The 15,300-nt window shown below is 41.6% G+C and overlaps 1 protein-coding gene across 8 annotated transcripts in view; it reads right to left on the reverse strand.

Annotated features, from left to right (window-relative positions):
* The window catches only part of LOC137383885 (sushi, von Willebrand factor type A, EGF and pentraxin domain-containing protein 1-like), a 202,214-nt gene that overhangs the window by 83,516 nt on the left and 103,398 nt on the right, over positions 1-15,300 (reverse strand). For all 8 annotated transcript variants that reach the window (XM_068057250.1, XM_068057245.1, XM_068057248.1 and 5 more), the window contains 6 exons: positions 13,795-13,891; positions 12,998-13,071; positions 8,067-8,252; positions 3,768-3,959; positions 2,242-2,338; positions 1,445-1,518 (listed from right to left, as the gene is read on the reverse strand). In XM_068057250.1, the coding sequence (XP_067913351.1) occupies positions 1,445-1,518; positions 2,242-2,338; positions 3,768-3,959; positions 8,067-8,252; positions 12,998-13,071; positions 13,795-13,891 (720 nt within the window). The remainder of the gene's footprint in view (positions 1-1,444; positions 1,519-2,241; positions 2,339-3,767; positions 3,960-8,066; positions 8,253-12,997; positions 13,072-13,794; positions 13,892-15,300) is intronic.

Below are 15,300 nucleotides of genomic sequence, written 5' to 3' on the forward strand. Positions count from 1 at the left end.
TCTCCGGGTGCTCCGGTTTCCTCCCACAAGCCAAAAGACTTGCAGGTTGATAGGTAAATTGGCCATTATAAATTGTCGCTAGTATAGGTAGGTGGTAGGGAAATATAGGGACAGGTGGGGATGTTTGGTAGGAATGTGGGATTAGTGTAGGATTAGAATAAATGGGTGGTTGATGTTCGGCACAGACTCGGTGGGCCGAAGGGCCTGTTTCAGTGCTGTATCTCTAATCTAATCTAAATCTTTTTTGTACCTTTTCTAATGTCCTTTCTATAACATGGAGACCAGAACTGTTCACAGTAGTGCATGTGAGGTCTAATTAAGGTTCTATACAATTAAGTTTAACTTAATTTCTCTGCTTTTCATATCTATCCCTCCAGAAATGAACTATAGTGCTTTGCTTTTTTTTTTAAAATGAACTTACAAACCTACATCACTACTTTTAGTGATTTATGCATCTCTACTCCCAGATTCCTCTGTTCCTCTCACCTATTCAGTCACTTATTTTCCAGGGAGTATGTGACCCCCTTATTCTTTCTACGGGAAGCTAAAAATATTTTAACATATAATCACACAAAAGCTACAATTTCATGGTTTACATTTGGCTTACCATCTAATTATTTAAACAATAGCACAAGTTACTTGGGAACTAGGGCGGCACAGTGGCGCAGTGGTTAGCACCGCAGCCTCACAGCTCCAGCGACCCGGGTTCAATTCTGGGTACTGCCTGTGTGGAGTTTGCAAGTTCTTCCTGTGTCTGCTTGGGTTTCCTCCGAGTGCTCCGGTTTCCTCCCACAAGCCAAAGACTTGCTGGTTGAAAGGTTAATTGGCCATTATAAATTGCCCCTAGTATAGGTAGGTGGTAGGGAAATGTGGGGACAGGTAGGAATATGGAATTAGTGTAGGATTAGTATAAATGGGTGGTTCATGGTCGGCACAGACTCGGTGGGCCGAAGGGCCTGTTTCAGTGCTGTATCTCTAAAGTAAATGCTATTTAAATAAGTAAACTCGAGTTGATAAATTTCTTTCCCTATCACAAAAACATCCATGACTTCAGTTAAGAGCACAATTTAACAATTAGAGTCCAGCAGGTAGAAGCAAATTCCTGTGGAATTGATATTGGCAGTATTAGTCCAAGTGCCATTTACAGTTTGACTGAACTAGCACATTGAAAAAAAAATCTGCATTTGTTACTTTTATTCCTTCATTAGTGATTGAACTGTTCATCGCCATGAAAATGGAAAGCATTTGATAAGTAAAAGAGAATTCCAAGCAGCCCCTGAAATCAAATCTTTCTGCTGCCCATGAACAATCACACCATTAAATTCTGGCAACATTCACTGTCAAGTTAAATGGAATACTTTAGAAAACATGTTCCGAAATTCTAGAAGTTGAAGTTATCGTTTGGCACAGAAAGTGAAGCCAGACATTTGGAAACCTGACTTACATTCACAGGCTGGAACCTGACCATCCCAGCCACTGGAAGTACACCACTGATAGTTCCGGCCCACCATCCGGTACCTGGAGAAACAGAAACATGCTGCTGCTGAAAATCAAAGCCATGAACTGAAAATTAAATGCAACAATGGAACAGCATCTTGCAAAGGAAAGAAATTGAAGGGCTGCACTATCAACTATCTACCCACTGCTTTGGTATGGTAACAAAAAGTTAGTAAGGATCCTGACATTAGTACAGGGGCACATTGAAAATCAAGACATATTATTACTGTACAAAGTGTTGGCCAGAACTCATATGGAACAGCGAATGTAATTCAGGTCAGCTAGTCTTAGGAAGGGTATTGGTGCTTCTTGGCTAATAGAAGTGAATCATAGTTTTGACGAACCATCAGGCACAAACCTCCAATGTTGAACTCAAATTATGGATTGATAGATAAATCATAAATTAAATATCGCAATTGTTCTTTAAGAACCTAAGTGACAGAAGTTTGGCCAATGGGTGAAAGTGCACAGCATAAATAGTCCAGAATTTAGCACAAATTTTACAAATACTTTATCGGTTAGAGTAAAATGTGTAAAACTACTTCCTACAGTTTTACATTCAGTTACAAGCTTCACAGGGTAGTCAATATATACAGCTACCTTCACAAATGCAAACAACAGGTAGTGGTTGTCTGAGGTTGAGTAAATTGCATTGTTGCGTCAACATGAATGGCTGTCACCTTATTCACAAAATTTTTTAAAATAAACTTTCACAAAATTATTCTGTAAGTAAGGACAACTCACCCTTCCTCACAATAAAAGGTAGCTTTGCTTCCCAACTTAGTATTTGGTGCCTCATAATACCCATTCAAAATCTCTTCTGGATTACCGCAGTCCATTGCTACACAGAAACCATAGAAAAAGTAGAAATATTACAAAATACTAGGAGCTCAAATTATTTTTTCAATGTTTTTTTCAATGTAATTCACAGTATTTTGGAATTAATATATGAAACTGCTACCAACTACTAATTCTGGAAATCATTTTCAAAATGTTTGGAAAAATATATGTAAGATTCACCCCAAAGGTGCAATATCCCTCTAGAACAGGCCCCGCCTTCAATCTCTACCTGCCTGCATCTAGGAGAATCTTTGTCCCAAAACACAAGGGCCTAGAAATTCAGTTGCAGAGCTTCCGGTTTTAGGCACCAAACAGCCTGTCAAGCCTCCGATATAGCAGACAAAAAGCACGCGCATATTTCCAGCCAAAGTATGGATAAGGTCAATGTTTCTTGCAGCAGGAATGCGCTTCGGGAACATTTTAAGTACAGAATTTAAAAAAAAATTAGGACCCCTACAAGTCTGATTTTTGAATGCCCCAGCACTTCACTCATCACCTGCTAAACTTGCAAAACACAATATGGTGGTAACGGCCAGGAAGGCCCCCATACTTACCCAAGGGGTCCAGTTGACCCCATGTCAAATGAATGTGGGATGCTGCAGTCTGCCACTACCCCTTGCTAATTGCTGCTGCTCACCTCCGCCGATTGCAGCTGCTAAACCCACCCCAAGACCACCCAATCTCTCTCCATCCATCTCCAAGATCACTTTTTTCCATAGCATAATCTGCAGAACCTCTGGACCACGACCACTAAAATCTTTTTCCATGTTTTTGTCACCTCCTCAATATATCTAATACTTTCACTCAAGCTTGATCAGCAAATTAATGCAACAGTTCCCCATGTGCTGCACTAACACAACTAATTCAGTAGGGCACACACACAGTCATACCCTGGTAATTAAATTTAGCAATTCACACTCATTAATATCTCGCAATTAAATGATGGCAAAAAGGTATCTGATTATGCTCTGCCAAATCATAATTTATGTTCGTTTAAAAATTATAGTTACGCAGTTTACATTTTCAGAGTTGTGCTTCAAAATACAAACTGGCACCATTTTGTGAAGAAAAGGCTCATTTAATGTTGAATTTTTCCATTTCTTTTTGAAAAGAAAAGCTCAAGTTGGCTTCAGCATCTCCAGGTGAATGAAAAGAGAAAGTAGTTCCCACTCCTGATCACTGTGCATCAGTTCCATCTTAAGGTTTGTGTACTCTAACTAAAGAAGCAATCGGGGGTCGGGGCACAATGGATCCAATGCTGGATTCCATGTGAACATTCACTATACAAACTCTAACAACAGTCTCTTAGGTGAGATACTGGAGATCGCATTTGCTGAAAGAACTGTACTCCAGGACAAGTCACTTACTTTGGAGAGGATTCACAAAGTGAAAGAATTAGTAAGGAAAATGAAATTATCCTTATCACTTACGTTCACAAATAGCCTGTAATGGTGTCCAAGTTGAATCCATCTGACAGGTAACAGATTTTGATCTTCCGTCTTTCAGCGTGTAGCCTGTATAACAACTGTAAGTAACTTCTGTACCCACATCAAATGAGGTCTGAGAAATTAATTCTTCAGTTGGTGAGCCATTTTCCAACTGTGGAACCTTCCCACAGGAACCTTTAAATATAAAGGGACCAACATTGTGACTGGCTAAATCTAACACAAGTGTGCAAATGTGTAACTAAGTATGAAGCTTAAATATGGCGTTGATTAGTACAGTATGTCATACAGCTTACAATCAAAGAAGGTATAAACAGACTCACTGGACAAAGCTACATTGAGCTTCAAAATTATTTTTGGCAATATCAGTGCATGAACATTTAATACTCCTCTGTCCACATTATATGAGGTTAATTTTTGTTTTGTTTATGGAAATTTATGTTTGTGAAAAACTGTGCAAGCTTGCAAACTCACAAACAGGACACTAAATTTTCCACTTCTGTGCTCCTGGCAGACACTGGATCTTCGGCCCCAAGAGCAGAGGCTGGCGGGAGCTACAAATAGCCTAGCCTGCAAGTGTGCCGTTTGAACCCACCTCTCAGCCATTTTCACAGAGGTGGGATCAGGGGGCAGTAGGGTTATCCACCCATTCGATCCGGCTCCTTCGGCCTGCAGTTTCCAGCAGACGGTGGGGCCAGTTTAGATGGCTAGAGGCAACCTCTCGGTGGCAGGCTAAGAACCAAGGCTCCTCCTCATCAACTCTACGAGTTACATCCTCGAAGAATTCTAGTAGATTTGTCAAGCATGATTTCCCTTTCATAAATCCATGCTGACTCTGCCCGATTCTACTATCAATCTGTCCAATTCAAAATCCTGAGTTACTGTTTCTCCTGGGGGTGGGTTCAACACCCCTGTAACAGTCCCACCCCTGGAGGGAAAATCCTGTCCTGGGAATACACAAACTGCACCCATGATTTTTCTTCCATTAATTTTAAGAAACATACAATATACAGCTCCAACAACACTCAAGAAGCTTGACACCATCCCGGACAAAGAAACCCACTTGATCAGCATCCCATCCAACACCTTATACATTCATTCCCTCCACCACCAGTGCACAGTATGTACCTTATACAAGATTTACTGCAGCAACTCGCCAAGCCTCCTTGAACAGCACTTTCCAAATACTCAATCCATACCACCTAAAAGGACAAGGGCAGCAGATGCAAGTTCCCCTCCAAGCCACACACCATCCTGAATTGGAAATATATCACCGTTCCTTCACTTTTGCTGGATCAAAATCCTGGAACTCCTTCCCTAACAGCATTGCGGATGTACCTATACTACACGGACTGCGGCAGTTCAAGGCAATAGCTCACCACCACCTTCTCACGGACAATTAGGGGTGGGCAACAAATGCTGGCCTTGCCAGCGATGTTCACATCCCATGAAAGAATTAATAAAGAACCTAATATTATAAGGCAGGAACATGAAGACAGTCTATGGCTGGAGATGAAGAAAGTGGAGATGGTAGAGGGTGGGTTGGGAGTTTGCATGTTCCGATCAATATTATTTGGTGGTCTGGTCAATGAGGATACCAAAGGGAAGTTCATCTTTCTTGTTGTGAGACTGTGAGGAGCAGGAGTGCTCAACAGGGGCACCCAACTGGGGCTGCTGACATTCCAGCTCACTATTCCAAACAAAATTACCACCTCACTCCCCCAACCTAACAGACCTTATCTTCTTCAGCTCGCAGGCCGTCTGACTGCCCGATATTTTTTTTTTTTTATTAGAATATTACAGCGCAGTACAGGCCCTTCGGCCCTCGATGTTGCGCCGATCATCTGACCTACACTATTCCATTTACATCCATATGTCTATCCAATGACCACTTAAATGCCCTTAAAGTTGGCGAGTCTACTACTGTTGCAGGCAGGGCGTTCCACGCCCCTACTACTCTCTGCGTAAAGAAACTACCTCTGACATCTGTCCTATATCTTTCACCCCTCAACTTAAAGCTATGTCCCCTCGTGTTTGCCATCCTCATCCGAGGAAAAAGACTCTCACTATCCACCCTATCTAACCCTCTGATTATCTTATATGTCTCTATTAAGTCACCTCTCCTCCTCCTTCTCTCTAACGAAAACAACCCCAAGTCCCTCAGCCTTTCCTCGTAAGACCTTCCTTCCATACCAGGCAACATCCTAGTAAATCTCCTCTGCACCCTTTCCAAAGCTTCCACATCCTTCCTATAATGCGGTGACCAGAACTGCACGCAATACTCAAGGTGCGGCCTCACCAGAGTTTTGTACAGCTGCATCATGACCTCGTGGCTCCGAAACTCGATCCCCCTACTAATAAAGGCTAACACACCATATGCCTTCTTAACAGCCCTATTAACCTGGGTAGCAACTTTCAGGGATTTATGTACCTGGATACCAAGATCTCTCTGCTCATCTACACTACCAAGAATCTTCCCATTAGCCCAGTACTCTGCATTGCTGTTACTCCTTCCAAAGTGAATCACCTCACACTTCTCCGCATTAAACTCCATTTGCCATCTCTCAGCCCAGCTCTGCAGCCTATCTATGTCCCTCTGTACCCTACAACACCCTTCGACACTATCCACAACTCCACCGACCTTCGTGTCATCCGCAAATTTACTAACCCACCCTTCTACACCCTCATCCAGGTCGTTTATAAAAATGACAAACAGCAGTGGCCCCAAAACAGAACCTTGCGGTACACCACTAGTAACTAAACTCCAGGATGAACATTTGCCATCAACCACCACCCTCTGTCTTCTTTCAGCTAGCCAATTTCTGATCCAAAGCTCTAAATCACCTTCAACCCCATACTTCCGTATTTTCTGCAATAGCCTACCGTGGGGAACCTTATCAAACGCCTTACTGAAATCCATATACACCACATCCACGGCTTTACCCTCATCCACCTGTTTGGTCACCTTCTCGAAAAACTCAATAAGGTTTGTGATGCACGACCTACCTTTCACAAAACCGTGCTGACTATCGCAAATGAACTTATTCTTTTCAAGATGATTATAAATCCTGTCTCTTATAACCTTTTCCAACATTTTACCCACAACCGAAGTAAGGCTCACAGGTCTATAATTCCCAGGGCTGTCTCTACTCCCCTTCTTGAACAAGGGGACAACATTTGCTAACCTCCAGTCCTCCGGCACTACTCCTGTCGACAATGACGACATAAAGATCAACAACAACGGCTCTGCAATCTCCTCCCTGGCTTCCCAGAGAATCCTAGGATAAATCCCATCTGGCCCAGGGGACTGATCTATTTTCACTCTTTCCAAAATTGCTAACACCTCCTCCTTGTGAATCTCAATCCCATCTAGCCTAGTAGGCTGTATCTCAGTAATCTCCTCGGCAACATTTTCTTTTTCTACTGTAAATACTGACGAAAAATATTCATTTAACGCTTCCCCTATCTCCTCTGATTCCGCACACAACTTCCCACTACTATCCTTGATTGGCCCTGTTCTAACTCTTATCATTCTTTTATTCCTGATATACCTATAGAAAGCCTTAGGGTTTTCTTTGATCCTATCCGCCAATGACTTCTCGTGTCCTCTCCTTGCTCTTCTTAGCCCTCCCTTTAGATCCTTCCTGGCTAGCTTGTAACTCTCAAGCGCCCTAACTGAGCCTTCACGTCTCATCCTAACATAAGCCGCCCTCTTCCTCTTGACAAGCGCTTCAACTTCTTGAGTAAACCACGGCTCCCTCGCTCGACAACTTCCTCCCTGCCTGACAGGTACATACTTATCAAGGACACGCATTAGCTGCTCCTTGAATAAGCTCCACATTTCGATTGTGCCCATCCCCTGCAGTTCCAGATATTGTGGCAGCTCAGAAAGGGTGGGCTGCCCAAGCGGTGCTTGAATTCCAGCTATAGCCTGCTGTCCTGTGCAAATGAGGCCTGGCCTTCAAAATGGATCGGACATCCTGCCATGACTACTGGGCACACAGTCATGTGTACTTCCCGTCAGCTACTGGAATTCCACTCCCGTTAGAAATTCAACCATGTTTGTGACCACAAAATTAAGGCATGGTCAAAGGGACAATTAAAGCATTAGTTTCCCCTGCTCATTGGGTCAGTGAAAAGTATTCCACTTTTTTTTTTAAGAACAGCAAGAAGTGTCAATATCAACTGGGAAAATTCCATCCCAACATTCAGACATTTATATAGTTTCAACAGATTTACTAAAAGTTTGCCCTCGATGTTCAAGTTTAAGAAATGGTTACTTACGTGGTCTGCAGATAGGTGGTGGTGGTACAAATATGTTATTCTCACTGCATTTAATAACACTGTTGCCATCCATCTCATAACCTGCGTTACAGCTGTAGGTGATCGTCTCTCGATATTTGTACGTAGGTCCAAATCCTGCGACTATGTGACCATTTGGGGGCAGTTCAGGAGATTGGCATCCAGCAACTGACAAGAGAGCAATGCTTTAGTCTTCACTAGGCAACTAACTGTACTGATGATACTGAAAGAAAGTCTATCTGGTCCACTACAACTGTTCCCACCTTAATTCAAATAATGCTACATTTGCTGAGGAATCAATAAAAACTCAGAATTAACTCAGAAGTTAAATCAGCAAGATCACGCAGCACAATAAATCTACAATAATTGATGATGTGAAAACAAAATGTTTCAATAGTATTAGCAATCTAATCTATATAATTACTCTGGCAACATGGATTAGAAACCATGTGCAGATTACAGACCATCTAAGCAAAACCATTATTGCTAATGGGGGAGTTGGGAGGTCAAAGGAAAATCCTCCAATAGCTGGAGTCCTATCTCCTGTAAAGGAAGATGGTCATGGTTGTTGCAGGTCAGTCATCAAACTCTGGGACATCACTGCAGGAGTTACTCAGGGAAGCATCCTCAATCCAACCATCTTCACCTACTTTATTAATGATCTTTTATCTGTCATAAGATCAGCAGTGAGGCCATTTGCTGATGATGCCACAGTGTTCAGCTCTATTCACAACTTCTCTGGTAAAGAAGCAGCCCATGCCAGTCTTAACATAAAGACTTCAACTGACATGTAACAGTAAACATTCATGCCACATAAGTGCCAGGTAATGACTAACTTAAAAGAGAGGAAGTCCAGCTACCTCCCCTGGACCTTTAATGACGTTACTTTGCCGAGTCCCCCATCATCAACTTCTAGGGGGATATCATTGGCCAGAAGCTGAACCAGACCGGCTTTACCAGCACTGTGGCTACAAGAGCAGGACAGAGATTGGGTACTCTGCAGCACTACTTCCTCATGGTCTTTCCACTATCCACAAGGCACACATCAGCACTTTGATGACATATTCACTATACTCACCTGGATGGGTGCAGCCACAACACTCAAGAAGCTCAACAATATCCAAGACTTGATTGTTCCCTCACCACTGAACTCAATAGGGTTTATGCAATTTACCAGATTCACTGCAACAACTCACTGCAACTACCTCAACAGCAATGCCCTTCCATGTAACCTCGATACCAAGAAGGATAATGGCAAAAGGTTGTGGGAATATCATCACCTCCAAGTCACATTCCATTGTGACTTGATAATCACTGCCTTAATTAGAAACTAAAATAATTAAAATCCAAGAGTATATTACATCCTTGTGCCTGGGAAGGGGACTGTTTGTTATGTGGTGATGTACAACACCTCCAACCTAACTGGTGCCAAGTAAAACTGGAACACATGTGCCTTGGGAAGAGGGTCAGACTGCAAATATGTAGTTCAGGCACAGTAACAGGACTATGCTTGAAATTTTGATCACTTTGCAATAACCAGCTGATTGGTAATTATTTTTAACCTAGCCTGGCAGGAGACTTAGAAGATGCTTTTCGTCACCCATTTTAAACCCCACCTGATTTTACTTTCCACTGAAGTCAATGGGATGAGAAATCGTGTGTGATGGCAGCTTATAAAATGAGCAGCAGATCCAATCCAGTCAGTTTCCCAATGGGCGGCTTAGTTTGAAATTACCACCGGCAACTTTTCCAACTTTAAATTAAGAAAGTCTGCTTCTGTTTTGCAAAGGATTAAGTGGAAATTGGAAGTGGTAAACATTGTAGCATAGGGGGAGTCTTTATATTTCAAAGTCTGAGATCCAAATCAGTTTACAGTGGACAAAGACACTGACTATAAAATAAGCAAGTCTTTATTTTTCAACAAACTCATCTGCAATATGACTTTATTCCCACAGGCAGCACGTGTTGCAGTTTTACCTACTAGCCACTGGGTTAGAGGTAGGGTTGCCAACCCTCCAGGAATTAAACATTAATCTCCTGGACACCGCGGTGAGCAGCCCAGGAGAAAAATTATAGTGGGGGGGGTTAAAATAAAAATTCTGTGCTTTTTCATATTCTTCAAACACACTTCTTTTGTCGTTCTCAAAATATTGAGGATGGGAAGGATATTCAGTTTGGCAGGGCAGGAGGTCATATGATGAAACTTCCAGTAATACATCCAGCAGAGTTGGTAACCCTCGGCAGAGGTGTTCTGGATCAGCCTCACAAATTGGAGGCAACATGTTAAAAAAGCACTGGCAAGTAATTCTGATCTTGTAGTTGGGATCTTTGCACATTAGTGGGTTTTTGTCCCACTTTTCTGTTGCTGTACAATCAAGTTTTTTTCTGTACCAATCAATGAATAGTCACCATTATAAGAATATTTTGCTACCATTCCACGTTCCTAGTGCTCGCCATCATGGGGTATTGGAGCTATCCCGTTACTAATAGGTGGAAGATTATCACAAGTGAGTGTTAGGGAAGAATTAAGTTAAGTTGGAGACCTGAACAGACAGTAGATCAAAAGCTTCAGGGATCAGTTTCAGTGTAGTCAATGGCACAGTATCCTGATCAACCCAATGCATGAAATTCAGAGCAGGGCTTAGGCATTCTTCTCTCTGCCATTTCCTTTCTAACCCCTCTCAATAATACTAGCTTCAGCTCAGCTGCATGTTTTTTTTTTTGGACGAGCAGTTAAACAGAAAGAGATGAATATCGGGAAGCCAGGGTAAACAGTGAATGCTGGAAGATTAGTTGCTTTCCACTTAGGTACAGCACACGTCACAAGATTGTAAAATCAGAAACACTAAACAAAAGGAAGATGAAATACAAAGTATTACAAAGTATTTACAACACAGAAATGGGCCAATGCAGTCCAATTGATCTTTGTGGGTGCTTATGCTCCACACAAGCTTCCTTTCACCCTTCTTCATCTAACCACATCAGCATAACCTTCTATTCCTTTCTCCCTCATGTGTTTATCTTACTTCCCCTTAAATGCATCTATGCTATTCAGCTCAACTACTCCTTGTGGTAATGAGTCCCACATTCTAACCACTCTCTAGGCGAAGGAACTTCTTCTGAAATGCCCGTTGTATTTACTAGTAACTTTTATATTTACGGCTCCTAGATCTGGTCTCACCCGCAAGTGGAAATATCTTCTCTCCAGCTACCCTATCAAACCCTTTCATAAGCTTAGAACCTCAGTCAAGTCACTCCTCAATCTCCCCTTTACCAAAGAAAGGAGCCCCAGCTTTTTCAATCTTTCCTGATAGGGATAACCTCTCAGTTCTGATATCACTGTAGTGGGCGGCACAGTGGCGCAGTGGTTAGCACCGCAGCCTCACAGCTCCAGGGACCCGGTTCGATTCCGGGTACTGCCTGTGTGGAGTTTGCAAGTTCTCCCTGTGTCTGCGTGGGTTTTCTCCGGGTGCTCCGGTTTCCTCCCACAAGCCAAAAGACTTGCAGGTTGATAGGTAAATTGGCCATTATAAATTGTCACTAGTATAGGTAGGTGGTAGGGAAATATAGGGACAGGTGGGGATGTTTGGTAGGAATGTGGGATTAGTGTAGGATTAGAATAAATGGGTGGTTGATGTTCGGCACAGACTCGGTGGGCCGAAGGGCCTGTTTCAGTGCTGTATCTGTAATCTAATCTAAATCTTTTTTGTACCTTTTCTAATGCCTCTATGTCCTTTCTATAACATGGAGACCAGAACTGTTCACAGTAGTGCATGTGAGGTCTAATTAAGGTTCTATACAATTAAGTTTAACTTAATTTCTCTGCTTTTCATATCTATCCCTCCAGAAATGAACTATAGTGCTTTGCTTTTTTTTTAAAATGAACTTACAAACCTACATCACTACTTTTAGTGATTTATGCATCTCTACTCCCAGATTCCTCTGTTCCTCTCACCTATTCAGTCACTTATTTTCCAGGGAGTATGTGACCCCCTTATTCTTTCTACGGGAAGCTAAAAATATTTTAACATATAATCACACAAAAGCTACAATTTCATGGTTTACATTTGGCTTACCATCTAATTATTTAAACAATAGCACAAGTTACTTGGGAACTAGGGCGGCACAGTGGCGCAGTGGTTAGCACCGCAGCCTCACAGCTCCAGCGACCCGGGTTCAATTCTGGGTACTGCCTGTGTGGAGTTTGCAAGTTCTTCCTGTGTCTGCTTGGGTTTCCTCCGAGTGCTCCGGTTTCCTCCCACAAGCCAAAGACTTGCTGGTTGAAAGGTTAATTGGCCATTATAAATTGCCCCTAGTATAGGTAGGTGGTAGGGAAATGTGGGGACAGGTAGGAATATGGAATTAGTGTAGGATTAGTATAAATGGGTGGTTCATGGTCGGCACAGACTCGGTGGGCCGAAGGGCCTGTTTCAGTGCTGTATCTCTAAAGTAAATGCTATTTAAATAAGTAAACTCGAGTTGATAAATTTCTTTCCCTATCACAAAAACATCCATGACTTCAGTTAAGAGCACAATTTAACAATTAGAGTCCAGCAGGTAGAAGCAAATTCCTGTGGAATTGATATTGGCAGTATTAGTCCAAGTGCCATTTACAGTTTGACTGAACTAGCACATTGAAAAAAAAATCTGCATTTGTTACTTTTATTCCTTCATTAGTGATTGAACTGTTCATCGCCATGAAAATGGAAAGCATTTGATAAGTAAAAGAGAATTCCAAGCAGCCCCTGAAATCAAATCTTTCTGCTGCCCATGAACAATCGCACCATTAAATTCTGGCAACATTCACTGTAAAGTTAAATGGAATACTTTAGAAAACATGTTCCAAAATTCTAGAAGTTGAAGTTATCGTTTGGCACAGAAAGTGAAGCCAGACATTTGGAAACCTGACTTACATTCACAGGCTGGAACCTGACCATCCCAGCCACTGGAAGTACACCACTGATAGTTCCGGCCCACCATCCGGTACCTGGAGAAACAGAAACATGCTGCTGCTGAAAATCAAAGCCATGAACTGAAAATTAAATGCAACAATGGAACAGCATCTTGCAAAGGAAAGAAATTGAAGGGCTGCACTATCAACTATCTACCCACTGCTTTGGTATGGTAACAAAAAGTTAGTAAGGATCCTGACATTAGTACAGGGGCACATTGAAAATCAAGACATATTATTACTGTACAAAGTGTTGGCCAGAACTCATATGGAACAGCGAATGTAATTCAGGTCAGCTAGTCTTAGGAAGGGTATTGGTGCTTCTTGGCTAATAGAAGTGAATCATAGTTTTGACGAACCATCAGGCACAAACCTCCAATGTTGAACTCAAATTATGGATTGATAGATAAATCATAAATTAAATATCGCAATTGTTCTTTAAGAACCTAAGTGACAGAAGTTTGGCCAATGGGTGAAAGTGCACAGCATATATAGTCCAGAATTTAGCACAAATTTTACAAATACTTTATCGGTTAGAGTAAAATGTGTAAAACTACTTCCTACAGTTTTACATTCAGTTACAAGCTTCACAGGGTAGTCAATATATACAGCTACCTTCACAAATGCAAACAACAGGTAGTGGTTGTCTGAGGTTGAGTAAATTGCATTGTTGCGTCAACATGAATGGCTGTCACCTTATTCACAAAATTTTTTAAAATAAACTTTCACAAAATTATTCTGTAAGTAAGGACAACTCACCCTTCCTCACAATAAAAGGTAGCTTTGCTTCCCAACTTAGTATTTGGTGCCTCATAATACCCATTCAAAATCTCTTCTGGATTACCGCAGTCCATTGCTACACAGAAACCATAGAAAAAGTAGAAATATTACAAAATACTAGGAGCTCAAATTATTTTTTCAATGTTTTTTTCAATGTAATTCACAGTATTTTGGAATTAATATATGAAACTGCTACCAACTACTAATTCTGGAATTCATTTTAAAAATGTTTGGAAAAATATATGTAAGATTCACCCCAAAGGTGCAATATCCCTCTATAACAGGCCCTGCCTTCAATCTCTACCTGCCTGCATCTAGGAGAATCTTTGTCCCAAAACACAAGGGCCTAGAAATTCAGTTGCAGAGCTTCCGGTTTTAGGCACCAAACAGCCTTTCAAGCCTCCGATATAGCAGACAAAAAGCACGCACATATTTCTAGCCAAAAGTATGGATAAGGTCAATGTTTCTTGCAGCAGGAATGCACTTCGGGAACATTTTAAGTACAGAATTTAAAAAAAAATTAGGACCCCTACAAGTCTGATTTTTGAATGCCCCAGCACTTCACTCATCATCTGCTAAACTTGCAAAACACAATATGGTGGTAACAGCCAGGAAGGCCCCCATACTTACCCAAGGGGTCCAGTTGACCCCATGTCAAAAGAATGTGTCTGCCACTACCCCCTGCTAATTGCTGCTGCTCACCTCCGCCGATTGCAGCTGCTAAACCCACCCCAAGACCACCCAATCTCTCTCCATCCATCTCCAAGATCACTTTTTTCCATAGCATAATCTGCAGAACCTCTGGACCACGACCACTAAAATCTTTTTCCATGTTTTTGTCACCTCCTCAATATATCTAATACTTTCACTCAAGCTTGATCAGCAAATTAATGCAACAGTTCCCCATGTGCTGCACTAACACAACTAATTCAGTAGGGCACACACACAGTCATACCCTGGTAATTAAATTTAGCAATTCACATTCATTAATATCTCGCAATTAAACTATGGCAAAAAGATATCTGATTACGCTCTGCCAAATCATAATTTATGTTCGTTTAAAAATTATAGTTACGCAGTTTACATTTTCAGAGTTGTGCTTCAAAATACAAACTGGCACCATTTTGTGAAGAAAAGGCTCATTTAATGTTGAATTTTTCCATTTCTTTTTGAAAAGAAAAGCTCAAGTTGGCTTCAGCATCTCCAGGTGAATGAAGAGAGAAAGTAGTTCCCACTCCTGATCACTGTGCATCAGTTCCATCTTAAGGTTTGTGTACTCTAACTAAAGAAGCAATCGGGGGTCGGGGCACAATGGATCCAATGCTAGATTCCATGTGAACATTCACTATACAAACTCTAACAACAGTCTCTTAGGTGAGATACTGGAGGTCGCATTTGCTGAAAGAACTGTACTCCAGGACAAGTCACTTACTTTGGAGAGGATTCACAAAGTGAAAGAATTAGTAAGGAAAATGAAATTATCCT

This window comes from Heterodontus francisci, chromosome 25, assembly GCF_036365525.1.
Source record: "Heterodontus francisci isolate sHetFra1 chromosome 25, sHetFra1.hap1, whole genome shotgun sequence".
Lineage (NCBI taxonomy): Eukaryota > Metazoa > Chordata > Chondrichthyes > Heterodontiformes > Heterodontidae > Heterodontus > Heterodontus francisci.